The 23,792-nt window shown below is 51.0% G+C and overlaps 1 protein-coding gene across 2 annotated transcripts; it reads right to left on the bottom strand.

The window, feature by feature from the left end:
- Window positions 1-1,032: 1,032 nt before the first annotated feature.
- On the bottom strand, window positions 1,033-23,699 carry AQP7 (aquaporin 7). 2 transcript variants are annotated; one of them, XM_014534247.1, is made up of 8 exons: window positions 23,679-23,699; window positions 13,386-13,432; window positions 10,785-10,902; window positions 3,572-3,695; window positions 3,002-3,139; window positions 2,672-2,790; window positions 2,248-2,465; window positions 1,033-1,871 (listed from the first exon to the last, which is right to left on the bottom strand). In XM_014534247.1, exons 1-8 carry the CDS (start codon window positions 23,682-23,684, stop codon window positions 1,589-1,591), a joined length of 1,053 nt encoding a protein of 350 aa, XP_014389733.1. In that variant the 5' UTR covers window positions 23,685-23,699; the 3' UTR covers window positions 1,033-1,588. The 2 variants fall into 2 exon arrangements, with proteins under 2 accessions (XP_014389733.1, XP_005859604.1); XM_005859542.2 differs by lacking the exon at window positions 23,679-23,699 and adding an exon at window positions 14,495-14,585 and having other exon boundaries at window positions 1,034-1,871.
- Between the last annotated feature and the right edge of the window lie 93 nt (window positions 23,700-23,792).

Below are 23,792 nucleotides of genomic sequence, written 5' to 3'. Positions count from 1 at the left end.
CTCCCTTTTCCACCAACCTGCACACAGCAGCTCAGGAGGACTTTCTAAATCTCCTCTCTCCATGTCCCCGCCTCCAGAAGGAAGCCCAGCCTCCTCTGCCCCCTGTCCCCTCAATCTGTAAAGTGCAGCAGCCAACCCCTGAAAGGATACACCCCAATTCTGCAGTATCTCCTCTGGGAAGCCATCCTTGGCCTCAGCTTTGAGGCCAGACTGTGAGCCCTCTATGAGCCCCACAGTCTCCATGTAGCCCCTTCTCCACCACTTAGCTCTTGACTCCTGTCCCCATTAGACTGTGTTTCTTGAAGGCAAAGACCCAGCCTCCTCCACTCAAGGCCTGCACACAGGAGGTACTCAATAATTGCTGAAAGGATAAACACACAAGCAATGATAGGAACCATGGATAATGCTGCCTTCTGAATCCCAGAAAGTAGGATGATTCCTGTCTGGCCCCAGAGTTGGTGTCTCCTGGCTGCCCTACCTCCATCCAACCTCTGGGCCTATCCTCTTGAACTCCATGAGGACTTTTCCTGTCTCTACACCTTTTAGAAGGATTTGCCTCTCTGCATCTTCTTTTCTAGCTCTGGAGTTTCTTAACGTGGGACAGCTCTGACACCAGGAATAAGGAAGAGGAATCTAACCCCTTACATACTTTCCGTCTATCTACATCAAGCATTTTCATGGGTGGGGGGTAATTTTGCCCCCAAGAGAGAGAAAATGGATTATTTGAAGGGGTAAATGAAAAAGTTTACTATTTCTGTATAAAGCACAGGCATACGTAAAATACACAAACATATACAGTATCCTAGTATCTATGGTATTAAAATATCATGTAATGGGGGAGGTGAGGGGTCTAGCCCTGGTTGATGTGGCTCAGTTGGTTGGGCATCGTCCTGTGTTCCAAAAGGTCACCAGTTCAATTCCAGGTCAGAGCACATGCCTGGGTTTCAACTCAATCCCTGGTAGGGGGTGTGCAGGAGGCAGCCGATCAATGTTCCACTCTCACATCGATATTTTTCTTTCTCTCTCTAGAATTCAATAAAAAAATCTTTAAAATTATGTGTGTGTGTGTGTGTGTGTATAATATATAGCTTGTGAGGTAGGGCAATACTGACAACAACAAAAAAAGGAGAGAAACTCTGACCTACATCATGCTTGGGCTTTGTCTAATCTGGTGCAAGGACTGGCCAAAACTGAGGAAGAGTCTTGAGTCCTATCCCAAGGAAGCTCGGGGTAGCAGCTCAGGGTATCCCCAGAACTGACTGCCCACTAGCTAGCTGTTGGTCTTTCCCCAAGCCATCCCTTTCCTATCCTATGCCTGAAAGTCCACTGTTTTGTGCCTGGCATCTTTTGATCTTCTGTTCTTCCTATGGCCTTTCCCCATTCTCCCCCAGGGGGCGCCGCAGCTCCCAGGACTGGAAGGAGTTGGAGGCCTCTTAGGTCCATTCTCTAGCTTTGGGCTATGGCATAACCCTAGAGTTCCTGGAAGAACCAGGAGGGAAGCCTAACCATAGGAGGCACCCAGGAAGCAAGGGTGCCAATGTGGGACAAGGCTTTATTGTGGTGGGGATGGGGTCACAAATAATCTTACTTAGAATTGCTGTACTTGGATGTTGTCACTTAAGGGTGGGACAGGCTGGACTGGAGTTCTGTTGTCGAGGGACACAGAGACAGAGGCACGGGAGGAGTTCACAGTTTGGTGAGGCATGGTCTTGGGCAGTACAGGTGTTCGGTGGTCTTCATACTCCACGGGATTCTCCAGTATCTGGGGCTCCCGTGGGATAGTGGAGCCAATGAAGACCACGTAGATGATGCCACCTAAGTAGGCACCGAGGAGCGGTGCCACCACTGGCACCCACCACCAGTTCTTATCCCTGCAGGCAAGAGGCAGAGGCCTGGTGAGGGGGCCGATACCCGAAACAGCAGCTGCATCCACCTCATGCCGAGACGGGTTAGGCCTGAGAGTAGAGGAGTGACCCCCATCCTAACCCAGGAGTCACCCCTGAGCCTGAGACACTGGTCAGCTTCACCCTGATTCAGGGACAGGGGCTGATCTGGGGCAGGAGTTAAATTCAGTCCAGAAGCAGGATCTGCAACCGTGCTAATCAGAGGGACGGTCGGGACCCACTCCTGCCTCCCCAGACCACCTGGCAGCTCTGCAGGACTCCTGTGCTATTCCTCATATCACCTCCACCCCTCCACATGCAGGAAACCCACAGAAAACTCGGAGTGGGCTGGGCAGGGCAGTACCTGAAGACCTCTGTGCCCCAACCGGCAATAAAGGTGAAGAAGCGGGGAGGCAGGTCCCGGGATGGGTTGATGGCATATCCTGTGTTCATGCCCAGAGACACTCCAATGACGACAATAAGGATGCCAATCACCACGGCCTGTGTCCCTGGCAGGGCTGGGTTGTTACGTTTGTCCGTGATGGCAAGGAGACATAGCTGGAGCATCCCCGTAACGAATACCTGTGGAGCAGATGCCATAGCAGCCACCCAGGCCCCCTAGCCAAACCAGGGCCTCAACAGTGCTCCCAGGCTGAACCCCCTGGCAGAGATATATCTTAGTACAGTTCCCATCAGAGTTCTTATCCCTCTATGGCGAGGGGCTGCCTGCCGGCCCCTTCCTGAGGTGGGGAGGGCCTGTGGAGGGACAACCACCCTGAACCACTGACCTCATCCAGGAAGCCCCTCCACAATGTCATGTACTCAGGAAGGTAGGTGGCAAAAATGTTAGCAGTGGCTACAGGGCCAGTCACTGTCAGATTTCCGCCCGAGTAGTTCATAATGGCTGCTGTGGAGACGAATTAGAGTGTGAAACTTCCCCTAGTTCAATCAACCCCACTGTAGTCCCAGAAATAAGGTGGGAGGCAGGGGTTGGGAGCATCTCCAGGGCTTTTCTCTCCCAGACATTTTCACAGGCCAGGACACTGAGATCAGCTCTGCCCATAACTCAGAGGAGGAGGCTGAGGCCAGAAGTGGACAACCAAGGACAGGACACTCACCGTAGAAGATGCCATAGATGCTGGCAGCAGCCAAGAAGGAACCCACGAACTGACCCAGTACATACACAGGAAACTTCTTCCAGGGCAAGTGGCCTAGTGCACAGTTGGTGAAGGTCACCGCTGCGTTCATGTGGGCGCCTGCGGGGTGGGCAAGTGTGTCGGGAGAGTGAGAGCAGATGCAACAATATTGAGAGCCCCAACAGTAATAATGAGGCAAGCATTTATGCAGTGCACTCTCACTTAATTCTCACAAGGACCCGGGGCAGAGACCACCATCTCCATTTGATCATTAAGGAACGTGAGGAGTGAAGAAATTAAATAGCTTGGCTAAGTTGACCCAGCCTGTAAAACTGGTGGGTCAAGGAGGCTCTTGAAGAGTCTGGGTGAGAAGGGGGCTTCGGGTATTCTCCCTCCAAGTGGGCAGTGGGGTGAGGTGCGGGATGGCTGGGAGAAGGGGATGGCTGGGAGAAGGGGACGACGGCTGGGAGAAGGGGATGGCTGGAGGTGGGCAGGAAGAACCTGCAGGGGATCACTGGCCTTGACAGTCGGGCAGGGCCCAGGCTCACTCACCAGAGACTTTCCCTGCCACGTGCACTCCAATGGCGACTCCGAAGCCAAAACCCAAGTTGACACCAAGGAAGCTCCCAAAATTTTCTCCTAGAACCATATGGGCCACGGAGCCAAGGCCAAACACCTGCGAGGGAGGGCCTCTGAGAGGACTGCCTTCCCAGAAGCCCCAACCTCAGAGGAGGGCTCAGAGCTCAGTTCGGGCTCCTCACCCTTGTGCCCTGGGCCTCCCCAAATCGCCCTGGGAGACCCTCTGCCATGTCCTCTTCCTCCGGAGACTTCCCTCCTCATGACCTCTCCCTACTCGTCCCTGTCAGGGCCTCTAAGACCTGACCAGTGAGAGCTGGGTGGGAGTGTAAAGGAGCCCAAGTGGGATAGTGGAGACAGAGGCTCTTATGGACACATCCAGACCCCTAGACCCCAAGCCCACCTGAAGTTCAGGGGATGGCAGGGCCTCGAGGCGGACCTGGCTGCTGTGGATTGAACCTCAGAGCATCTCACACTTCAAGCCTAGCCTGAAGGAAGATTCTTCAAGGGATCTCCAAACTTCATGCCTGGGCTCTGCCATGGCCCCCACCCACATCAGCCCTGGGAGCCAGTGGGGTTCTGACTCGCACCCTTAGCAACATTTCCATTGCCCTCATGTGTAATTCCTGAACTTCCAGCTCTTACCCATCCCTACCTGCTGGATCTCCTCAGGTGACACCCCCATGGACCCCCTTTGCAGGGAGAATAGAGGCCTGAAGCTAGGCCCTCACCTCCTACGGCCACCCATCTGAGTCTATATCTGCCTATCTCTTCAGCTCTCAAGCCTGCACCCAACCTCTCCCTTCCTCTGCAGAGGCCTCCCTCTTGCCTGTATCGCCCACCCTCCCCTTCACTGGCTCCCACAGACTCGTGTCTCTTCCTTCCTAAAAGTAATCCTTCCCACCTCAGCCCAGCCTTCCTGTTCACCTGTGGACACCTCTCCCCCTCCTGTCAGGCTCCAGGAAAGAACCCACTGGCTGGCTCCTTTATTCCCTTGCTCTCCCTCCTCAATCTGGCTTCGCTTCCACATCTCACCAAGACTACAGCTCTCTGAGGGCTCCGGCCCTCTGGTTTCCCAAAGGTCCCTTCAGACATTGTCTTACTTGACTCTGCTGACTTTGACTCTCTTAACCACTCTGCTCCTGCAAAGTCCCTCCTCTCAGCCTCCATGACATGTCTCCCTCATGGTGTTCCTCCTCCCTCCCTCTCTCTCTACAGTTCCTTCCCACATCCTTTTCCTTCATCTGCTTCGTGAGTGTAGATGATCCCAGGGCTTCATCCCTGGCCCCTTTCATGTCTCGCCCCAGTCACTCTTCTTGAGTCTTCTTACCAGGTCTATGGCTCCAGCTATGCCTACCGCACTAAAATTCCCAAAACCTGCACCTGGGAGCCCGATCCCTGTTTCCCGATACCCACTGGAAGTCTGGGTGTTCCACAGGCATCTTGGACTCTCTGTTGAAAGCTCACCATCTCAGAAAATGTGATCCTCATCCTATGTTCCCCATTTCAGTTGGCCAAACCAGAAACTTGGTTGTCACAAATGAGAGCTTTCCCTCCCTCCTCCCCCACACCCAATCACTTCTGTTTACATTCTTCCCAGATCTTTTTCAGCCTCCTCCTTGCACCCAGAGTGACCTTTCTAACACAGAGGTCTGATCGTGTCTGCCCCTCATTTAAACATTGACTGGCACCCCTTCATTTCTAGGATAAAGTCCAAGCTCAGTAGGCCTCCATTCAAGACTCTTTATAATTTCTGCCTCTCAGTTTCATACTGCTCCAGTGTTCTCTATGTTCAGCAATAGTATTACCACTAAGTAATAATAACCACTTATTGAAAATTTGCTATGTGCCAGGCACTGGTAAACGTTACATCTCTCACTTCCTTTAACCCTTACACCAACATATGCATTAGGTACTATTAATCTCCCCATTTGACAGATGAACAATCCAAGGCTTAGAGAAGTTGAGTGACTTGGCCAAAGTACACAGTCTGCATGTAGTAAGCCAGAATTTGAATCCCAGGCAGTCACCTATGCCAGACAGCCTCAAACCAAACAACCACACTGCTCCCTGCACACCTCTGTGTTTTTCCATATGCTATTCCCTCTGGAATACCTGATCCTAGATCCTGACAAAAGGATAGTCTACTTTAAGGCCACACTCAGCACCTCCTTTGAAAAGTCCATGTGTTTTGGACATGTTGACTCCGAGGAACCTCTAGATGTCCAGACTGCTGGAAGCCAGAGTCTGGATTTGTATCATCCAATGTGATGGCCACCAGCCACATGTGGCTGTTATGTGCTTGGAATGTGGCTAGTCCCAACTGAGAGCTGCTTTAAGTGTAAAGTACAAACTCATCAAAGACTTAGTAGGAAAAGGAGAATGTCGAATCTTATTAATAATTGTATATTGATTGCATGTTGAACTGGTAATATTTTGGCTCTATGGATTAAATCTAATTATTAAAATTTGTTTCACTTGTCACTTTTTACCTTTTTAAAACATTTAAAAGTACACATATGGCTCATATTATATTTCCCTTTGATAGTTCTAGAGTTTTTGAAAAAGATAACCTGGAGAACTGTGGGCATGAGGACTACTTCTGAAGCCATCAGGGAGGACGAAAGCAGGAGAGAGGATGAAGAGTGAGAAGGCATCTGAGGGCTGAGCCTGGAGGGCATTAGAAACGCTCGCTGGAGCAGGTGTTGAAATGAAAGAAGAACAGAGAGTGTGTCCTGGACATCAGGGAGAAGCAGAGTTTCCAAGAAGGGTGTGGTCCACACAGTAAGGTGCAACCTTTGGGTCAAGTGCATGAAGGCCGAGAAGGCCTCCCTTTGGATGTGACAATCAGAGGTCATTAATAATGTGATGAGCACTGTATCATGAGGCCATGGGCACAGAAGCCAGGTCTTAGAGGCTGAGAGGTGAGTAGGTAGCAAGGAAGAGTTGAAGGGCTCCAGTGTAGACCTCCCTTTGTGAACCTGCCTGAGAAGGAAGGGAGCGAGAATGTGATAAATGAAGGGGCTCATGGGATGAAGGGAGGGATGTCTTGTTCTGTGTTGTGCTGTTTTAAGTAGAGAGACTTTGGTATGTTAAGATCGAGAGAGGGAGAGGCTGGAGATGAAGGAGAGAGAAAAAGGGCGGGGTAAAGTATCTCAATAGACTGAGGGATGGGACTGACAGGATTGAAGGAGGGGCCCTGCCTGAGGAAGGGGAGAAATGTGGATACACAGGTAGGTGTGTTCTGGTGGTGAGAGGGACAGGTGGGTAAGGAGCCAGACACAGAAGCCCACCTGATGGTTTTCTCTTTCAAGCTGGAGGCCAAGCCATTTGCTGATTTAAAAAACAGGCAGTCCAACCAGCGTGGCGCAGTGGTTGAGTGTGGACCTATGAACCAGTGAGTCATGATTCAATTCCCCGCCTGGGTTGTGGACTTGATCCCCACTGTGGGCCATGCCGGAGGCAGCCAATCGATGATTCTCTGTCATCATTGATGTTTCTATCTTTCTCTCCCTCTTCCTTTCTCTCTGAAATCAATAAAAGTATATCTTTAAAAAGAAAAAATAATAAAATAAAAAACAGGCAGAGTACAGAGCAGCTTTGGGGAAGTCTGAGGAAAAGTGAAATAGCCTGGATAGAGTAGGGCAGAGGCAGTGAGCAGGGCCCACTGGGTTCCTCAAGAGCCCTAGGACAGGTGCAGAGGGGCCCAGAAGTGGGCCAGCTTAGGGCCAAGGGTAGGATGAGGCAGGAAATGACAGGAACAGATGGGCTGTGGGAGTGGGGAGTGAGGTCAGGACAGACTGACAGGTTTGGGAGGTGTCAGGAAGTGCAGGGAGTGGAGCCAGCATGGAAGGTCTGAAGACCAAGGGTCCTTATTTCCAAGAAGGAGCTCAGAGCCATTTGCTAAAAATAATGAATGAGCGAATAAACCCAACCTGGTCTCCTGTGTCACGGTTGCTAAGTGGCAGCCATGGGCCTAATCCATCCAACACACGTGCTTGGTTTCGATAACTTAGTTTTGACAATCAGAAGTTTCAGCTTCTCTTGAGGAATCAGAAGCCTAATGCAAACCCACATTCCACCCTGCGTGGCAACAGTCAGCTGGAGCAGTGGCAGCTGCGTCCTTGCACAGGTCGGCACTCTGCAGTCAGGCCCCCTCCACTCTGAGCTGCTCTCTCTGGCCCCTGGAACGAGTAAGTTTGCACCCCTGCCCTATGGTCCAGTTCACGTCTACAGCTGGTTTTTCAGACCCCTGATGGCGCAGCTCCTCCCTTCCTGGTCAGTGAATGTGGCCAAGTCCTTCCAACAGTCAGAAGGCCAGCCTCGAGGACAACACTCTCATAGATGGCAGAGAGGAACTGAGTAGAACAGCCCATTTCCCTCATCCTGGCCACAGTAAATGGAGCCCAAGGTCACACTTGCTTCTCTTGTAAAACCTTTACCCTGATGATTCACTGAACTTCCTATCAATTTGGCACAGGCCCAACAAATAACAATAACACAATGCTTAAACCTCCCAAAGTTCTTTTACATGTGTTATTTCTTTTAATTCTCACAGCAATTCTGAATGGCAAATGTTTCTGCTCCCACTCTACAGATGGGGAAAACAAGGCTCAGAGTGAGGTCTTGGACTATCTGGAGCCCAAAAGTGAGGGCCTTATCTCAGCTGGGGGCTAGTTAACAAACCAGGGTGTTAGAAATCCTGCCATCACTAAACAAAGACACAGAGCATAGAGGTTAAGGGTCAAGACCATGATGTTAGACTAGACTGGATTTAATTTTATCTTAAAATGTGTCTTGGGGCAAGTACCAGTCTCATGGAGTCTCAGTTTCCCCCTCTGAGAAATGGGGATAATTTCTCAGAGGGGGGAACTCTGTTTGAGGATTGGGAAGGTATTGCATGTAAGGGGCTTAGTTTAGAATCAGTGCCTGGCATGCAATAGGTGTTCAATAATAATCTCCATAAAAGGAAGATAAACACAGACATGGGCAGGCATCAATGGGTGGTGCCTTTTTCCCTAAGAGCTTTCCAAGGAAGCACCCTCCTGCCTCCAGGGTTCCAAGGTTTAATAGTCCTCATGGGACTGGAATGTTTTGTCATAAATGAATTACTTTGCCCTGGTTTAAGGCAGGACAGAATCCAGTGCTGTCCTCGTAGCTCAGGAGCCAAGCAGGAAGGTGAGTAATGGGAGAGGGAGAGAGTGGGAGGCAGGGAGGAGAAAGCAGCTTAGAGCACTTGTCATAATGACCAGACACCAACACAGGGGTCCTACATGTGAACTGGGTGTTGGGCTCTTGGTCTTCCTCACACAAGTCTGCCAGCTCAATGTTAGTTTCATGTTTACTAACGAGGAAGCTGGAGTGTTAACAGTTAAGATACTTATGAAAGATCACACAGGGAGAAGGTAGCAGAGGCAGAATTCAAACCCATCTCCAAAGCCCACGAAGGCCCCATTCAGCACATTTTATGACTGAGAAGGCACACTCGGAGGCACAGAGAGATCTGCTCCAGGCAGATCTCAGTGGCAGGATAAGAACCCAGGCATCCAGAGTCCCTTGGGCTCCGTAAGTCCCATCATCTCCTATCCTGGGGCGCGCGCGCAGGTACACACACACACACACACACACACACACACACACACAGTTACACTCATATTCACGTGCGTGCACACACACTCACTCAGGCACACTTACACTGTCTCACACACCCTGCCTCTCTTCCCACTTCCTCTGGCGTGCTCCTGGCTGCCTTTACTTTTCTTCCCAGAGGCTGCCCCTTCTTTTCATGGACCTGGGTCCTCCCTAAGGTGCAGACAAGCATGGCTACACCTCAGGGGCAGAGGCTGGCTGGGGAAGGTGGCAGAGCTGAAGCAGGGGAGGAGGGAGTTTGCAAGAAACGGCACCTCCTGGTTGAGGTCTCGTTTCTGTCCTATCACCCACTAAAAGAGCCCTTGCCAGGTCCCCAGTGACTTCCATGTTGTCAAACCGCATGGACCCTGGTCAGTTCTCACCTTCTCTGTCTGCTGACCACTCCCTCCTGTGGGCCCCCCACACTCCCGTCACCAGTCACCGCCCACTTTCTCCTTCCACCTCTCTGGCCGATACTTCCAGGCCCCTTTGTGTGCCATTCTTCATTCTCTCTCCTCAGCGTACTGTCTCTTCATATACACTCTCACTGAACAGTTTTTTAACCACCACCCATACTCTGATGAACTCTAACTCCATACGTCCAGCCCATGCTTCTGTCATGAGCTCCAGGCCTCTATAACCAACCACCTCCTAGATTTCTTCCCGGGCACCTCACCTGATCATGTCCAAACTGACTTTACCTCTCGCCCTGTGCTGGGCCCAGGGCTCAGAATGGCCCCCTTGGCACTTACCCCACATCTATGGCTTAAGAAACCTCCTTGATTCCACCTTCTACAACTGCCTCAAACATGTGCTTTCTTCTCTATCCCTGGACCATTCACCATTCTTTATCCTAGGTCTTTGCAACAGTCTCTTAACTGGTTCCCCTCACTTCACTCTGCCTTGACCATTCTATTGAGACTCCACACTACCCCCAGAATTTCCTTCTAAAAATCCAAATCTGACCACATCATTCCCCTGCTTGAAGACCTTCAGTGTCTCCCCTTTGCCCTCAGTATTAATTCTCAAAACCTGACACTTGCCTTGGCCTGTGCGCTCAGTGGTTAGAGCATTGGCCTGCACACTAAAGGGTCGCAGGTTCAATTCCTGGTTAAGGGCACATAATTCACATCGATGTTTCTCTCTCTCCCCCCTCCTTCCTCCCTCCTACTCTCTCTAAAAATCAATGGGGAAAAATATCCTCGGGTGAGTATTAACAAAAAAGAAAAAACCTGACACTCAGCATTCTCTCCAATCTCTTTCCTCTTGGTGTCCCTTCTCCCCACTTCCAGGCATGCCCCCTGACACTCCCCAGCCCATAATTCTGTTCTGCCTCCACAAAGTATGAGCTCTTTCTCTCCCAAAAAGACGGTGATAAAGGCAGAGCTCTCTCCTTACTTTCCTATGCTTCCCCCCTCAGGCTCCCAGATCAGAGATGGGAATGGGCAATGTGACCCAGGAGGCCAGCAATGGGAGGGGTCATGGATTGCCCTCACTGAGCCCCAGCCTCGTGAAGTCTTGGGTTCGTGCCCCTTCCTCAGAACCCCATCATGACACTCACCATCATGACAAATGTGCTCATGAGCTCGGCCAGGAACTCTCGCACCATCTCCTTCTGCAGTATTGCTTGCACCCTTATTACCACGGGCGACGGGATCATCTTGACCTTGCGGGTGGACCTGAAGCAGCAGCCCAGACCCATAAGCAGAAGTGAGACTCAAGTACACTTGCTACCTACCCATCAGACCATTAACTCACGGCTGAGTTAATGGGTAACCCAATGGACTGTCCACACACACACCTCCTGTTGCTCCGGGCTGCTGAGACAGCTGGGATCAAAGACACCTGAGTGCCACGGGGACATGGAGCGGGACTGGGGGTAGATAATCGGGTCATGCCCCTTCTTCTTTCCGGTAGGGACTGTACCAGTGGGAAGACCACTCCAACAAGGCCACTTGGCAGAGGGGCAGTTGGGGATCTGATTAATGCAATCTGTGGTGCCAAGGAGCCCTGGGCGAGAAGCAAGTGGGAGAGAGCAGGGAGGAAGGTGGAACTCAGTTGTCTGTCTATCTGCCTGTCTGCCTGCAGGAACCAGGTACCTGAGGACACAGGCAAGACATCAGGCAGGACTGACAACCGAAAGGCATTCTGCACGCAGCACAGGGTGAGACAAAGTCTGCTCCCAGGCTCTATAAACAGCACTGGGGCCTGAAATGTGCACCAGGTTCTGCCAAAGATGAGGGGGTTTGCAAAGTGCACCCGCTCAAAACCAGGTCAACACAACAGATGGTGAGTGAGTGAGTGAGTGAGTGAGTGAGTGAGTGAGTGAATGAACAAATGAGAGAAAGGGCGAGAGGAAAGGAGGCTCTTACTCCTTGGTGTATTCTCAGTGCCTAGCACAGTGCCAGACACATAGGTGTTCCAATATCTATAGTGGGATGAATAAAAACTGGGGAATTCATCTGTCTTTCCATTCGATCCCCAGAACTTTCTGCAGTGCCTGGCCCATGGTAGATGCTTGATAAATATTTATTTAATAAACTCATGATTGGATGGATAGAGGAAAAAGTGAGTTATAGGCTCTATCGTCTATTGGGGGTGGGGTGGGATAGAGCTTGAGTTTGGAGGAGATGGGGTACAGAGGCTAAAGAGGAGAAAGAGGGGTGGAGATAACTCTAAGTGTGGCCTTTGGTGCGTGTTAAGACTGGTGACCCTCCCCGTTGACTGCCTGAAGCCGACACTAGGCACTTACTACCTTGCTCTGCTTGGGATAGCAACGTCACCCCCCACCGCCCCAGGCTTCCTAAATTTCCCCAGCCGCACAGCAGCAAAGAGTAAGCAGAGGGAGTGAGAAATGTGAACCAGGCATGGATACACCACCTTTTACTTTTCTGGCGGGGCCCCCATGTTCATTGCTCACCCACCTCAGTCCTTGCTCTGTCCTTATCCCAGGAAAACAAACCCAGGGCTGCGCATTGGAGGGATATAGAGTTGCCTGGATGATCCATTGGCTCCCATCCAACTCCAGCTCCCACGCATCACCATGTATGGTCACCTTGCCCCCATGACTGGCCTCCTTAGCCCCGAAGAAGAGCCTATGAGCAGCCTGAGGCAGTCAGGGACCCAAGAACAGTCCTGGGAAGGTGCCACAGAGGCAGAGGAAAGGTGGATAGAGCAGGAAGTATGTCCTACGGGGAAAGATAGAGCAAGGAAAAAGGGGTGGGGTGTGATTTTAAATAGAGCAGTCAGAGTGAACCTCATTGAGAATGTGGCGTTTGAGCCCTGGCCAGGTAGTTCAGTTAGATGCAGGAGTAGGGAACCTTTTTTCTGCCAAGGGTCATTTGAATATTTATAACATCATCCATGAGCCATGCAAAATTATCAACTTAAAAATTAGCCTGCTGTATTTGGTCAAACATTTAACTCACCTCTAATGCCTTGGCAGGACCAGACCAAATGATTTCGCAGGCCTTATATGGCTCAAGGGCCGGAGGTTCCCTACCTCTGAGTTAGAGCATCATCCTGATACACCAAGATTGCAGGTTTGATCCCCAGTCAGGGCACAGACAAGAATCAACCAATGAATGCATAAATAAGTGGCACAACAAATCAATCTCCTCTCCCTCTCTCTCTCTCTCTCTCTCTCTCTCTCTCTCTCTCTCAATAAATAAGATGTGGCATTTGAGCAAAGACACAGGTAACTATGGGAAGAGTAATTCAGGCAAAGGAACAGTCTGAAAGACTGAGGTAAGGAAGCTCCAGTGTGGCTGGAGTGGGCAGAGTTGGGCTGGGGTCGGGGAGGTCAGAGAGGAAACAGACTAGGGAGGTAGGCCCTTGGCCATTGCAAGGACTTTGGCCTCTATTTCACCCCAAAGGAACCTGAGCCTGAGAGGGTGAGAGGTAGTGAGTTTAGTTCAGTTGAGCACCACCACTGACCAACCCCTTGACTCTTACGCAGGTCTTTCTGAGCTTCCCTTCACTCCAGGGCCCAGCCTGTGCTTCGCTATAGGCACAGGTGGGAGAGGCCCTTTCTCTGGGCTCCATGAGCTACTGAGGGCATCAGCTGGCATGAGGGAGAGGCTTAGAGTGGGACAGAGAGGGCACTGGGTGCACTGGGGGTGGGAGATGGGGGGCTGGTATAGGGGAATGAGTGAGTGCTTACCGCTTCTTCTTGTCTGCTTGAGTCATTCTGGCAGAGATATTTAGATACTGTGGAAGCAGAGAGAGGTCACTAGGGCTTGGGGGTGCAGAACTTGGCCCCACATTTTCATCAGACCTCAGCCTCCAGGAGAAGCCACAGGACCAGTTGCTACTGGTTCCAACCCCTCAACCCAGCCAACCTGGCAGGGAGTAGGCATGCGGTTGGATGTGCTTCAGCCAATGGGAAGAGGTCCTGGAGTCCTACCCCCTCTACCCATGCTGTCCTCAGGACCCTAACCTCTGGACCAGGCCCTTCAGAGCTCCTCTGACCTTCCCAGGTCTGACACACACTTTGGACAGTGGGGATGACCACAGACTCCCCTCAGTGGCTCCACCCTCACACGTGTGGCTATTATTGTCTTGAGTCTAACCTCAAGCCCTCTTGCTGCTGACTTAAACTGTGGCTTTCCAGGGCCTCTTCCTTATACACACATATGCACACAGGATGAGCTTCTAAAAATTCATTTAGTCCATACCCCCCTCAGAGCAAGGTTTATCCTTCTCACCATTCCTGGAAATTCCTTATATTCCCATTTTCCTTGGAAATGGCAGCACGAATATAACTCTTGAGTTTCCCCATCCCACTTGTTCTCTAGCCCAATTCCCTCTCGCTGCAGCACAGTCACCACCCTAGCCTGATTGCAGAACCCCTTTAGCCCCAGCCCCAGCCTCTCAAGGGGGAGAGACCACTCCAGCAACGCCAGCAATAACCCTTCTCTCTGATCCTCATCCCTCCTGCTTCAATCCAATGTCGCTGGTCTCCACTCTCTCCTGGCCCCACCCCCTCACCCTGCTGACAGCCCAGCGCCACACATCCTCCCAATCTGCTCCACCACTGATCCTCCCGGCATTCAATTTACAGGTAAGGAAACAAGCCCAGAGAGAGTGTCATGCAGCAACTCAGGACTAAACCAGAACAGACATCCAGGCTTTCACCTCCCAACTGGGGTTTCTTCCCCTGATGGTCACATGGTCACCTCTTCCCCATATGGTTCCCAGGGAATGGCATTACCAGGCCTGGGTCCCAGAGGAGGCCCCCTTGTCCCAGCCCTGCCCTAGAGTCAGACTCACTCTGCTGAAATGCCTTCTTTCTCAGTGTCCACTTTGGGGCCTTCTCAGTTACAGCAGGTCTCAGTCTTGTTTCTCCATGACTGTCCCAAGCTCTGGCTGCTCCTGCAGCTGGGGCTCCGTTGTCCTTGTGTCCCCGGTCTAGGGCCCGCCCCTCAGCCCTCCTGGGGTGGCTCCAAGTGCTGCTCTGCTCTGCTCTTCTCCTCCAGAGGAGAGGTCAGTGGAGCAGGGGTTTGGCCCGTACCACTTGAGCCAAGTCCAGATGAACTGCCCAGAATAGCATCACTTCTCCTGCCAGCAGTGCCATGGAAACCACGTTCTGAGACAGCCCTTGTGAGGTCAGAGATGGAGCTCAGGGTGGGCGCTGGGCCTCACGGTCCCAGAGGAAGGACCTGTCCTCCAAGCCAAGTGTCCAGCCCAGAGCCAGGGGAAGCCCTCCAGGCCCCAGGCCCAGGGGAGGCTCCAGAGGCTCCTGCATGTCTGGCTGTGGGGAGAGCTGTGCAGAATGTGGATTGGAATGTTCTGAAGATCAACAACCAGGTGGAGAGGTTCGGGGGAGACCCTGGGTCAGTCCTCAGGGAGCCCCTATTCTGAAGGAGGAAGGGGAGACTCAGGCCCTGGACTTACCCAGTCTGAAGGGAAGGAGGACACATGAGCCATATTTGCAGGAAAACCCCAGTCTGAGAGGGGAGGAAGAAAGCCAAGCCCGGTCCTCTGGGGGTCCCTAATCTGGAGTGGGAGAGAAGAAGCCTGGGTCTCAGCCTCTGGGAGCCCCCATCTAAGCAGGGGTGGGACACCTAGGCCCTGTGCTTGAAAACACTTCCCTTGGGTATAGCAAGTGAGGCCCCTGTGGAGGAACCAAAGCTGACCAGAGTATGGGGCTCCAACCCAGGGCTCCAGGAGCTCAGTGACTAAGGTGGGGTCAGGCGCCAGCCGGGGACCCACTGCCTTCTGAGAGGACTTGTGGAGCTGGGGCATAGCTGGGCCTCCAAGGATGAGGCAATTCGGGATTTAAACAGGTGACCCAGTGCTGAGACAAAAGGGAGTGGTTGCTGGTCTGCAAATTGTAAGGAGACCCGTGAAGTGGACTGGTAGGTGGGAGACAGTAAGTCCAGGGAACTCCCTGTGGGGAGGCAGTGTAAGAGCTGGAATAGGACTGTCCTCTAGAGGGGGCCAGTAGACCAGGCCAGGTCTGGAACCTGGGCTGCCCAGGTCCCCATCCCAACTTGTCCTGCAGGTCATGCTTCAGGGAGAGGCAGGGGTCAGCTGCCGTCTGAATCAGAAGTCATCCTTAGGAATGAACTCTTTCATTGTCCCCCCATCCCCCCCCCGCCACACACACACACACACACACACACACACACTCTGAGGCTCCGCCCCTCACCTCTGCAGACTCAAGTGGGCTCAGGATGCTGTCCTTCCTGGGACAGGAGGATGTACCCTGGACATGGGGGACACCTGCCTTTAATCCTTTCTTGTGTGGGCTTTTGGGATGAGGGAGAGGTAAGGGTCAGTGGAGCTGAGGTCTAGGATGAGGTCAGAGCTTGGGCAAAGTTGGATTAGGCTGGTATCAGGCTGATGAGGGAGGAAGGTGAAATCCATGTTGAAGTCAGTGGTTAAGCTCACTTACTGGGCCGGGTACTGGGGACCAGAGATGGAGAAGACATAGTCCATTTGTCTCTTGGGAGAGATAAGATAAATGGCAGGTGATTTAGGATACACTGTGATAAGATGGAGGGAATACGGGCAGCAGCTAAGCCAGCCTGGAGGGAGGTAAGAATTTTCCAGAAGAGATGACATGGGAGCTGAGTCCACCAAGGTGAGCGGGGGAGGGTGGGAGGAGGGCGATGATTTGAAGCCCAATGGGATTGTGAGAAAACCTGGGAACTGTGAGAGGCTTTCAGAGGGAGGGCTGGAGAAGTGAGCAGGGGCAGACCACGAAGGACTTTGTCTGCCAGGACACGGGATCAGACTTTATCCCAAGGGCCTGAGGAGCCATCGAGGGGTTCTAAGGAAAGAGAAGAACAAAGTAGCCAACCTAGGGTCCTTGAGGCCCTGGAGTATCCAGTAGGCCTGAGCTTGGGAGAAGGTTCCAGCTGGAGAAAGAGAAGAGAACAGGAGATATCAGCGCCTGGGCCTTCACCATGAGAGTCAATGGGATTGCCAGGAAGCGGGAAGGAACGGGGCAAGAGATAGGGGCAGGATTCTGGGGACACGTGGGTGACTGAGAAGGAGCAGGTGAGGAGGAGATAGACGCCCATACACTGGGCTGCCAACAGGCTGCCAGGAGCTCGAAGGGGCTGTGGCCCCAGAGTTGGGTGTGAGAAGAGACCAGCCTTGATGAGCTGGTGGGATGGAGAGTGGCCACAACAGTGAAGATGTGGTGGCTAAGGAGACAGAAAGATCAACTGTGGAGAGAAGAGAGGCAGCTAAAGGGGCTGCAAGGTTGGGTGTTTGGGTCAGAGTTGGGTCTATACAGAGCCTGGGAGGATCTCCAGGGCCAGTGGGGATGATGGAGAGCAGAGAGGGGCCACCCGGGGTCCTATCTGCACAGGGTAAACTCTCAGTAGGGCCACTAGATAAAATATAAGATGTTCAGCAAAATTTGAATTTCAAAGGAACAATATTTGCAATACCTGTAACTTACCTATACTAAAACACGATCCATTGTTTCTCTGAAATTCAAATTTTAACTGGCTCTGAACTGCAGTGAAGACTGACACACCACACCCGCCGCCCCCCCCCCCCCCCAAGGTGTAAGTCCTCACTGGGTATCAAATTCTCTGCACAACCTTGGCGCAGTCCCTGCCCTAGGCCTCTGCTTCCTCATCTGCGAGATGGGGTCGGCAGATATGTGGTCTACCACCCAGTCACTTTTGGCATCCAGACAGGCCCCAGGAAAAGGTTTATGAAGGTAACAACAGCCCATCAAGTCAAAAACTAATTTGGTTGGAAATGAATTGGTAAAATGAGTATGCTACTGGGCAATTTTTGCAAACTTTGATATTTCTTTAGGCATTTAGTCCCTCTTTCAGAAATTGTTTAGTTTTCTTGTTCTAATTTTGTCTGCAATACACTATTTTTACTAGCAAAAGGTTGGAAATAAGCCCATGCTCATTTATTTCTCAGGACACCAAAAATCTTACAATGTGAACTGGTGAGTGGTGACATTCATGTTCAACCTAACTGAAAATTTAAATATTTATGAACACATAGCCAAGCAAGTGGAGCAGATATAATTGTCTATCATTGGAGTGGAAATTTTTTAAAAATAGAAAACAAATTTGAAAATCTCAGATTCTTTTATTGTTTATTATCTAAAATAATAAAAGAATAAAACCTATATAAAGTTCTTGTACAGTACTTTTTTCACTCAAAACATTTATTCAGAATACCTTTTCATGCCAATAGGCCCACATCCACATCATGCATGTGGCTGTACAGCACAGAATTTTAAATGTGTCCAACTCTTCTCTCTCATGAACAGCATGGGACAGACACAAGTGGTTGACTGAAATTCAAATTTTAACTGGCTCTGAACTGCTTCATGCATGTGGCTGTACAGCACAGAATTTTAAATGTGTCCAACTCTTCTCTCTCATGAACAGCATGGGACAGACACAAGTGGTTGAAACCCAATAAGGAGTGAACATGCAAATAGAAATTTTTTTAAATGAGAGTGAAGGAAAACACCCAAAGATGCCAAAAATTCTCTGATCTTCTCCAAAATGCCCCCAAAAGTGTTGATGTGTAAAAAGCTAATCATTTTAGCTAATTATTTGTTTCAACCAACATGCCACTTGATTAACTTACTTATCATGTAAACTACTTGCAATCAAATTGTCTTAGACTTAGCAGTGGTTCTCAACCTTCTGGCCCTTTAAATACAGTTCCTCATGTTGTGACCCAACCATAAAATTATTTTCGTTGCTACTTCATCACTGTAATGTTGCTACTGTTATGAGTCGTGATGTAAATATCTGATATGCAGGATGGTTTTAGGCGACCCCTGTGAAAGGGTCGTTCGACCGCCAAAGGAGTCGCGACCCACAGGTTGAGAACCGCTGCTTTAGAGCCCTGGGATCCTTTGTATACCTGAGCAGGCCATCGCATCAATCAGTTAGAAAGGAGCAGCTCTGACTGCAGGAGCAGGCCTGGGGGTGGGAACACAGTACAGGTCCCTCCAGGTGAAATCATTTGAAGTTGTAAGATTTTCTCTCTCTCTCTCTATTTCTCTCTCTAATATATATTTTTATTGATTTCAGAGAAGAAGGGAGAGGGAGAGAAAGATAGAAACATCAGCCCAGCCGGGTGTAGCTCAGCGGTTGAGCGTCAACCCAGGAACCGAGTCACCGGTTTGTCACCGGTTTGATTCCCGGTCAGGGCATATGCCCAGGTTGCGGGCTCGATCCCCAGTGGGGGGTGTGCAGGAGGCAGCCGATCAGTGATTCTCATCATTGATGTGTGTATCTCTCTCTCCCTTCCTCTCTGAAATAAAAAAAAAAAGATAGAAACATCAATAATGAGAGAGAATCATTTGTCAGCTGCCTACTGGGAATCAAGCCAGCAACCAGGCATGTGCCCTGACTGGGAATCGACACTCAACCACTGAGCCACATCAGCTGGGTGAAGTTGTGAGATTCTCATTTTCCTCAAAAAAGAAAACATCCTTAAGCCTCACCTAGGTAAGTGTTCCCTTTCAAACTCATTTTTTAGGTAGAAAATTGAGATTCAGAGCAAGGTAACAACTTGCCCAAGATCACCCTGAACCAGAACATCTAGATCAGAACTCTGCCCCTGCCCTAGTAGGAGAACTGGGGGTTACGGGGCTAGTCCAGGGCAGGGTTGAGGGAGGACAGCACAGGCAGGACCCAAGATGGTCTTTAACCCTGACATTGCAATAACCATACCCCCAGCCCCGGCTCTTATCCTTCCTTCTCAGGCATGCCTGGACCTCCAGGACAATGTGGACAAAGACTAGAGCAGACAAGGTCGGGAGGCACAACCACTTGCCAAAGGGCACACATCCTGCAAGTCAAAGAACCAGAATTCAAACCCAGGCCTGCTCCACTCTAAAGCTAATGTCAGACTGCCTAATGTGGCATCAGAAGCCAGGCATAGAGTCCAGGCCTGTCACTTTCTAGTATGAGCTGGAGCTATCAGGGAAGGCTTCCTGGAGGAGGGAGTCTCATTGACAAAGTTGGGAGATGATACTGAAGGAATAGGCATGTATAAAAAGCATGTGTATCTTTGTATATGTCTGTGTGTGAGCATGTGTGTGAATGGGCAGGTGTGTGTGTGTGCATGTGCATATCTCTATCTGGTCTTGCATGTGAAAACTTTCTGTGTTCTCTCTCTCTCTCACACACACAAATACACACACACACACACATACACACACACACACACACGCAGTGGTGCACACATGAGTATGAGCCCATTCCACTGGGTTAATAACACACACACACACACACACACACACACACGCAGTGGTGCACACATGAATATGAGCCCATTCCACTGGGTTAATGTTTTCCTGCCTGCGTCAGCACAGTCCCAGTCAGTGGGCAGCTCACTGCAGGAACGTGCCCTATCTGATCTGGTCAGGTGCTACGGGCCTAGAACAGGGGGGGTTTGGGGTGGGCAGAAAGCCCATCTCAGCAACCCCAGGGCAAGCTACTCTCTCTCTACTCTCCTGCTCAGCCTGAGGAAGTAGGCAGGCCCAGTGGCCCGGAAGCCCCAGTGTGATGCTATTGCCCAGCCTCCCCACTCACACTGGGGGCTCCCCAGGTGGAGAAGCCTCCCTTCTTCCCTCAAAACAGACAAGGCCAGAGGCTCCCTGAGATACCTCTTCACTCCCTTATTTTTGCCCTAATCCCAAGGCCTCTCCAAACACAGATGTCCCACTGAGGATGAACAGCGTAGAGACCTAGAGGAACTGATCACAGGGTGTCCCCCTTCAGCAGAGGAGCAGGCCATCCTGTGGGGTTTTATTTACAGCTTTTCAACAACACAGTGATCACACTAAGGGCCTGTGCCGAGAGGTCTGTGTGGGCAGGGACTGGGGCACGAGCACCTACAGGCACTGAGCCTCAGCTAGGAAGGCTTAGTGAAACACGGGGACCTGCGTATAGCCTCCTGGGTATAGCCTCCTGGTTCCTGGGCCTCTCCCAGTGTCAATGGGAGTCCTCCCGCACTCCCACCGGTCCTTGGGATGCAGGCTGCATCAGACTGGGGTAGGCAGACAGACACAGTCTCTTCTGCTCTGGGCACAGCCCAAGATCCAGGGAGAGTCAAACCAGATGTCCTAGCTCCTAGCCCAGCTTGAGATGCCCTAATATGTCTTTGTATAGGAGAGACAAGGATGGAGCCTAGAGGGTGGACCACGACACACATCTCCTGCCCCCCCCACCCCCAGTTGCTCCCCACAGTGCAGACTTAGAGGCTTCCTGCCTCCCTCAGGCTCCATGTCTGGGCAGCTTTCTCCCTACCCTAGGGCCACTTCTGACTTTCATAGCCCATGCCACTTTCGCTTTGTGGGTGGCCTCCTCCTTTAAAAGATTAAGTAAACATAATATTTTATGCCCTGACCAGGTAGCTCAGTTGGTTAGAGCAGCATCCTGATACACCAAGGTTGTGGGTTCGATCTCCAGTCAGGGCACATACAAAAATCAACCAATGAGTAGGACAACACATCAATGCTTCTCTCTCTCTTTACTTTCCTCTTTCTCTAAAATTTTTAAAAGTTCAAAAAATTATATTGCACAACTGTGTTGATATAAAGATGAATAAATTAATATTGTGTATTAAAACGTTTTTTCAACCTACAAGTTCATTTTTTTCTTATTTTAAAACAAAACATTTTTGTGGGGCTTTTAAATAGAAATCTTCGTGGGCACTGTGCCTGGAGAAGTCGGCCCTGCACATCCCCGATGTCCTTTCCGACCGCACAAATGCTGCCATCTCCCCAGTCGTATTGCCAGCCCAGGTCTCACCCCACTGCTCCAGACCCAGCAGCCTCTCTCGTTCTCTTTCTCATATGCCTAATGGGCATGTCTGCCTTCACCTGCTCCAACCCAACCTCATCTAAACGTCTCCCAAACCTGTTCCACTCTGGTTTCATCAACCTTTTTTCTTTTTTTATGAAGTGTTTAAAAACAAATTCCAGCCATTACGTCATTTCACTTCTACATTCTTCAATATCCATCTCTAAAATGAACATTTTCTTGCATAATCACAATGCCATTCACACCTAACAAAAATGAACAATTCCATGGAAATATCAAGTACCCACAATTGTTTCAAAATATATTTTTTAATTAATTTGTTAGTTTGCTTGAGCCAGGATCCCAACAAAATCACACATTACTTGGGTTAAGTGCTCTCAAACGCTTTCTCCCTCTTATTCATGTCACTGGCTTGTTGAATAAATGTGGTTCTAGAGGAAGTCCATTTTCTAGATTGGCCTGTTTGCTTCCTTGTGGTGTCATTTAATTTTTCCTCCAGCTCCTCTATTTCTCAGAATGTACAGGAAGTTAGCTCTAACAGTGTGATTTTAGTTAGGTTCTTTTTGTGGGGGATGGGAGGAATCCTTTGTGAATAGTGCTGTGTGCTTCCTCTTGCATCCCATTCAGAGGCACATAGTGTCTAGCTGCCCCGTGTTTAGTGATGCTGGCCAATCCGTGGGCTCACAGGGCGGCAGCCTGATCCTCCCAATGTCAAGGTTCCCCATCAGCTCTTCACCTTCCAGTTTTATCCTTTGATTTTTGCCGTAATCAATTTCAAAATTCTTCCACACTAAAGAATTTCAAAGGAGAAGCTCTGAACAGCAATCTCTTAACCCACAGAGAAGAAAGGGCTAATAGTAATGGAGTCTCTGGTACCCGATTAGTCAGAGTGAAGAGGGGAGTCAGGGTCAGGGATGCCTCACGAGAAGATGGAAAGAGTGAAGTGCTGGCGGAAGGAGCAATGGGAAGCCCAGGGACCTCCTGGCCAGGAGCCTGAGTCTGGGGCTGGTTTGAAGTTTGGCTGGGGCAGAGGCGCTCCCCCATCCAGGTGGCGAGCTGTGTGGTTCATAGTTCAGACTTTAGAGCCAGGCAATCTGAACTTGAATCCAGTTCAGCCTCTTAATTGGCTTGGGTAACTTTGAGCAAGATATTTAACTGGGTGTCTTCATCTGTAAGATGGAGATACTAATCCTGACCTCTCAGGGCTGTTGGGAGAACGGATTGAGTGGTAAGGGGTGTGGCAAGTGCCTGGTGGAGAGTAAACACTGTGGTATAGACGATGCCTGAGGAAGGGAACCCTACACCCAACCCCTCTTGCCCTGACTGACTCTTGCCTGACACCAGGGCCAAGTAGAAGGGCTGGGGGTTGGGGGTGAATATCCCTCTCTCTTTCCACAGACAGCACGACCAAAGCCCACGGACTTCCACCCAGATCTCAAGCCTCTCCAGCTGGGTGTGTCTGGTCTCCCAGCTCTTCCCGTTGCAGACGGGTCACTCAGCTCCCGGGTCTTGATACCCTGGTCGCCTCCTCGGGTCTGGGGGTGAGCATAGCCACCTGCCATCACCCTCTCAGTCAACAAGCTCACCTGGTGGCTGGGGGACTCGGTGTGACAGGGCCTTGGGCAGGCAGCCTCCTGGGGATGGCCTGGCCTGTATAGCGCCTCGTGAACAAACAGCACAGGCACAATAACTGCATGCGAGGCCCCTGCCCTGAGCGGGAGACAGGTCGGTTGTCAGGGCGGGCGACTATGCATGTGGGTGGGATGGAGTGGGGTTTCTGCACTCAGGGCTCCAAGACCCTGAGCCCTGGAGCGAACAGCCGGGTGGGGCAGAGAGCGGGGCTCCTCCCTCCTGCTCTTGTTCCAGCCTGTTTGCTCCTGCCCTGACTGCTCCTACACAGCCCTGGCCCCAGTTAGCTTCTCACTTGCTTCCCGAAGCAGCTGAGGCAACCCAGCCTAGGTCTTCAGTCGGGTGGGATGGGGGAGTTGAAATACTCGACCTCTCAATCACATCCTTTTTAACAGCACTCGTTAGACTGGGCACTAGCGCCCCCTGTTGGCGGTCTAACCTGACTCCTTTGGCCACGAGTCCCTTCCTCCAACTCCACTCAAGGGACTGGCAGGATTAGCCTTAGCCCCTGGGTCCTGCTCTGAGGGGAGACACCAGCCCAGTCCACACACCTTCATTGTGGTTTCCAAGTTTTCTTTTCCACGTCACTTGTGCTGCTTCCTTTCTTGTTTTGTTGACTTTGGTGCTGTCTGTTTACTCTGACTAAGCCTATACAGCCTGGGGTT

This window comes from Myotis brandtii, unplaced genomic scaffold, assembly GCF_000412655.1.
Source record: "Myotis brandtii unplaced genomic scaffold, ASM41265v1 scaffold1270, whole genome shotgun sequence".
Lineage (NCBI taxonomy): Eukaryota > Metazoa > Chordata > Mammalia > Chiroptera > Vespertilionidae > Myotis > Myotis brandtii.
Note: the sequence above shows the minus strand (reverse complement) of the source record. Positions and strands in the feature narration are given on the sequence as shown.

Excerpts from the sequence above, each read along its gene's own strand:
- AQP7 (XM_014534247.1), bottom strand. Across the intron at positions 3,140-3,571 it reads CGTGGCAGGGAAAGTCTCTG|GCGCCCACATGAACGCAGCG; the intron begins GTGAGTGAGCCT and ends CCCACCCCGCAG. Across the intron at positions 1,872-2,247 it reads TGGGGCACAGAGGTCTTCAG|GGATAAGAACTGGTGGTGGG; the intron begins GTACTGCCCTGC and ends TCTTGCCTGCAG.